The sequence below is a fragment of the Anopheles coustani genome, chromosome 2 (assembly GCF_943734705.1).
Source record: "Anopheles coustani chromosome 2, idAnoCousDA_361_x.2, whole genome shotgun sequence".
In the NCBI taxonomy this organism is placed as follows: domain Eukaryota; kingdom Metazoa; phylum Arthropoda; class Insecta; order Diptera; family Culicidae; genus Anopheles; species Anopheles coustani.
This window is the reverse complement of record NC_071289.1, coordinates 5,783,968-5,788,637: the sequence shown is the minus strand read 5'-3', so window position 1 is coordinate 5,788,637 and position 4,670 is coordinate 5,783,968. Positions and strand designations below refer to the sequence as shown.

The window sequence follows — 4,670 nt, the reverse complement described above, 5'->3', positions numbered from 1 at the left end:
CATAATCCTCCGGAGAAAAACTGGGTGGTGCGTAGCAACTCACGTAGAGAGTGCCGTTTATCACTGCTGCAGCGCATCCTTGGTGTTGTGTGGATATTACTTCTTGGACTGGGTATCTTCCCAGTACGAGGATTGCAGCTCTGTCACCCACATCAACCACCCAGTTGGCATTTTCGCGCGGGACTTTGTATGGATCCGACACTAATATAACCTCACAGTTTTTCTGCAGAGCCGTCTGATAAATTAGTTGCTGGGCGGCTTGGCAATGGTTGATATTAATCTGCAGGTGTTTCATACTCGTTTTTTGTTGAAACTGGAGCGCTTAGGGCATCGAACGTGGCCGGTAACATGATCCGATCCCGACTCGGCCCCGCAATCCAAGCAGCGACGCTCGCTCGAGCACTGGGCTGCTTTGTGACCCTCGTTGCCACAGATCATGCAAAGACCCGACCGGTCCGGTCCTTCGCAGTGACGTTGGATGTGTCCACTGTAGAAGCATCTAAAACACTTCTTGGGCTCGGTGTCCTCTGCTATCGTGCAGGAAGTCCATCCGATACGCAGCCTTTTCTCTAGTAAGGTGGTCGCCTCGGTTGCTGCCACCCGGATAAACGCCTTGCGAAGACCCCGGTGTACCGCTCCCAAACGAACCGCCGACGCGCTGATGTTGACGCGCTGTTGCTCCTCGAGTGCATCGCGGATCTCCTCACGCGTTGCCACCTCGTCTACGTTGCGGATTACGACCGTGACGGTTTGTCTAAGGGTGGTTACAGTCGCCTTTCCCTCAAGCGAAGCTTCCATTCTCTCCGCCAATACCGTGGAGTCCCTCGAGCTCTCCCTGGTCAGTTCCACTAGCATGTGCTCGCCCGTCCGCCGAACTCGCTTGCTGGCCTCTCCTACCTGTTTTAGCCTGGGGTCAGTGCGAAGGGCTGTTAGCACCTCCTTGTAGCTTCTTCCTTCGGCGATCTTGACCAGGATGGCATCTGGTCTAGCGTGAACGCGGGGAACCTTTATTTTCTCCCCTTTGTTTTTAGCACTTCCATTTTTTCGGTTTTCAACCAGCTGCCAGGCTTGTTGGCCGCGCTTGGGGGCCGTCTGCTGCTCCGGATGCTGCTGCTGCTGGTCCGGATGCTGCTGCTGCTGCTCCGGTTGCTGCTGCTGCTGGTCCGGGTGCTGCTGTTGCTGCTGCTGCTGCTGCTGCTGCTGCTGCTGCTGCTGCTGCTGCTGCTGCTGCTGCTGACCTTGCCGCTCAGCCGTGCCTCTCTTTTTACCTTTTCGAAGCTGTCTCTCCAGCTCCTGTCGTAGTCTGCGCTCTCGTTCAAGCTCGGAGGCCAGGTGCTCCAGCCTCTCGCTTAGCTTCGTCACTCTCTCAGTGAGAAGCACTATAGAAGGGTCTACGCTACTGGGGGCAGCGGAGAGCGTAGGCTTCGGCAACGGCACTGCCTCTGGGCCCCCCGGAGCCCCTTCGCCTGACGGCGTTGGTGGTGGTGTGGCCAAATCCCCGGCGTCCCTAGCACCTGCGTTGGGCAACGATCCCAAAACCATCGTTTTGTTGATCGCTCGTGAGGAACGCGTTGGCAGGCGGCTGGGCGGGGGATTACCCTGTCGCTTTTCGGCCAGACGGGTCGAAGCTCGCATCTTCTGGTTCGTGGTGTTCACCAAGCTCACCCGCACCGACGCGCTCTGGCCCACGCTGCTACACAGGAGTCAAAAGCCGTTATTTCACCGTTACTTTACCGTTAGGTACCTCCGTATCTCGGCCTCCCGTCGTCTCGTCCCAAATCCCTACTCTCTTGTCCCAATGCACTACTGTCACTTGCCGGTACACGTTGCTCTCGCTCTGCACCTTCTGTAGATCACTCCACCAGTGCTCACACTCACACGCACACACACACGCAAGTTCCCACTTGTTAGCTGCGGAGCATCCAAAAGCACGTCTGCTCTCGTCGACTGGCCGATCGCAACTCTCTACAAGACACTTCTTAAATAAGTCATTTTCGCTTCCGAATTTCGCTCAAGGGTACAGAAATGGGTATGTTAAAATAAATGTGTGTCCGTTCCATTCGCGCTCCATCCAATTCCATCTGATCCGCGTAACCTCCAACCGGGGAAAATTATCGAACGACTCCGAGCACTGCTGGCTCTCACACGATTTGTAGTCATAATTTAACCAGCTCGACGATGAAGGCGGACTCCATGCACGACGATGGCCATGAATATGTACGATCACATTAATGAGCGCGATCCAGACTAACCTTCCGCGGGTGAAAATGTCAAGGGGTCGTTAAACCACCCCGTGAACTCGCCACCCGTGGGCTTTAGTTAATAAATGGCAATACCCAGCCGTGGTGACAGGAAGTATTTTTCGAGCTGAACTCCTGAAACTCACCCAATCCGACGTTCCGTACCGACGGGCCTATTCAACTAGTTTTTCCCACGAATTTTTCCCGAGCCCGTCCGGAGCGCATTTTGTCTGGACTTTCGCGCTCCGCCGCTCCCTTTTATGACCGATGGGTAGTTTCTGGTGTCATGGCAACTTATCGGTGGCCCGGTGAGCGATTATGTCCAGGTTTCTTACGTTCGTAAAGACGGTGATATTCATCGTGCGGCTTTGCGTTCGTTTCGAAATGTTGAGCTTTGTTGTGTTGTGTTGGGTCGGGGGGCCGAGTGGATTTAGGCTGTTGAACAGGCCTCACCGCGCCACGACCGTTGCCGTAGGTTGGTAATGGTGGCAATAACAATATCGTAAAGGTTTTTATGCCACGCAGGGCCTAAACCTTGTATCGGTGCGGCTGTGGTGGCCACTTGGTCGGTGGTTTCGTCGTCAAATGGATAAAAATGTCACCACCGGGACTTAGGAACGTCGATGGGCAGTCGGCCAAACAACGCACGTTTACACTAATGAAGATGATTAGCGATGGTTTATGCCATTTGGGGGGACATTATCAGAAGCGCAGCAAATCTTTTCATTCCACTGAGGAATGAATCAATTGAAACATTAGATTAAAGGTTATTATAGAGGGGTTGTTTTGGAGGGAGTTGGTTGTTTGTTTTCGTTCGTGGATACGTTTTATTCGCTGCAACTTTTTTTGGGAAACGAAAATCTAATTTTCAAACATTTTATTTCTCATTCATTTACTAGAACTCACCAACCAGGGTCCAAGTTCTTGAATCTTCTTTTACAAGAAAGCCCGCAGTAGACGTTCATTCAAATGATTTATGGCGTTCGCTGCACGAAGCGAAAAACTCCCATCGGTCCTCCATTCTCAGATAGTGGTACCCATTTTTTGTCCAATAAACGTCTAATGCAGCACTTGTTAAACTTATTGGACTGGGGGGGCAATCGTCTTCCAGGACCGGAACGCCCCTATCTTGACATAAATTGCACAATTTGAAATCAATATCTGCAACGAAGGGAAGAACCGGGAAGAGAAGAGGCCAAACAATGCAATGCGGTCGTTCGATGCACACATACACACACACTCAATGTTTGTGCAGCATTGCGGAAGAACTTTTTCCACACACGAGGTATATCTGCGCGTGTGTGTGTGTCCGTTTTTTTTTGCCTTCCTAACCCTAACCGGGGACGCCAGGCGTTCAATTTTGTTGCATGTCACATATTATATGCTATTAGGGCTGGAATGTGATGTGAGGCTTTTCTTGCACACACAGGGAAAACACCCCGTGCCGTGGGAAGTAGAACGGGTCACGTGCCTTTTTTCATCTATTTTCTTTTAAATATTTATTCCTATCTCTTCCTATGCGTCCGTTCATTCCGCAGTGTTTCATTTAGTTTTCTTTTGTAAGTGTGCCAACCGGTGCTGGAAATGGGTCGGCGCATCGCATTATGAAATCGATATTGAGCATATGAATATGATGACCATCGACCAGGGTTTGAGTATCCAAAACCTCAAAACCGCTCAACTAAAACAAACCCGGAAGCCAGGCTCGCCGAAAAGGGACGCGTTACTGACGCGGAATAAAAACCCTGACCCAAATATGTAGCGACAGCGGGACAGGGGAGGGGCTCGTGAGAAGGGAAGTTTTGGTTTCGGGACCGTAAAAGAAGCTGACATCCTCAGGAAGGGCGGCCTGCCGTGAATGGGAAGCGACTGCGAGGAACCCGAAATGATAAAAAGTGACGAGTTTCGGAACAAAACTCAGGGGAAGGGAAATGTGATGGGAAGGATGGGAGGCGAAAGCATCGTGAGGGGCTGGACTGAAGGACTCCCGGATCGGGCGAGCGATGAAAGTTTTCCACCTTCCATCCAATTAGCCATCCGGGCCCTCCGGGTGTTCGTTCATCTCGCAAGCGCGATGTTCGAGCGAAAAGTGCAGAGTATGTGGCCCGTCCACGATAAGAGTTTCCCAGACACGCACACACACACACACACCCACTGACTGCTTGAAAACCACACCGCACCGATGACGACGGCAAGCCATGTTTAGTTTGGGGCCAGAAACCCCGAGGGTTCCTGTGGTGAAAGGACTTGTCTACTTGTAACACTACGCCTAGGCTTAACTCGCCCATGGACTACGTGCCTTTCCCGAGGAGTTTTCCGGGAGCAACCACCCGGTGGTTGAGGGAGGGAGGTAGCGGGGAGAGAAAGGGTTGCGATGAGTGATGTTGAGCAGCGGCCAGGAGCGGGTCGGGGTGGTTTTGAGAACTATTT

General features: G+C 52.2%; 1 protein-coding gene across 1 annotated transcript; it reads right to left on the bottom strand.

The window, feature by feature from the left end:
* Window positions 1-291: 291 nt before the first annotated feature.
* Window positions 292-798, bottom strand: LOC131267680 (uncharacterized). The gene has a single exon (XM_058270611.1). It carries the CDS (start codon window positions 796-798, stop codon window positions 292-294), a length of 507 nt encoding a protein of 168 aa, XP_058126594.1.
* Between the last annotated feature and the right edge of the window lie 3,872 nt (window positions 799-4,670).

What these genes read in the sequence shown, in the direction of transcription:
- LOC131267680 (XM_058270611.1), bottom strand. Translation starts at nt 798, where the DNA reads ATGGAAGCTTCGCTTGAGGGAAAGGCGACTGTAACCACCCTTAGACAA.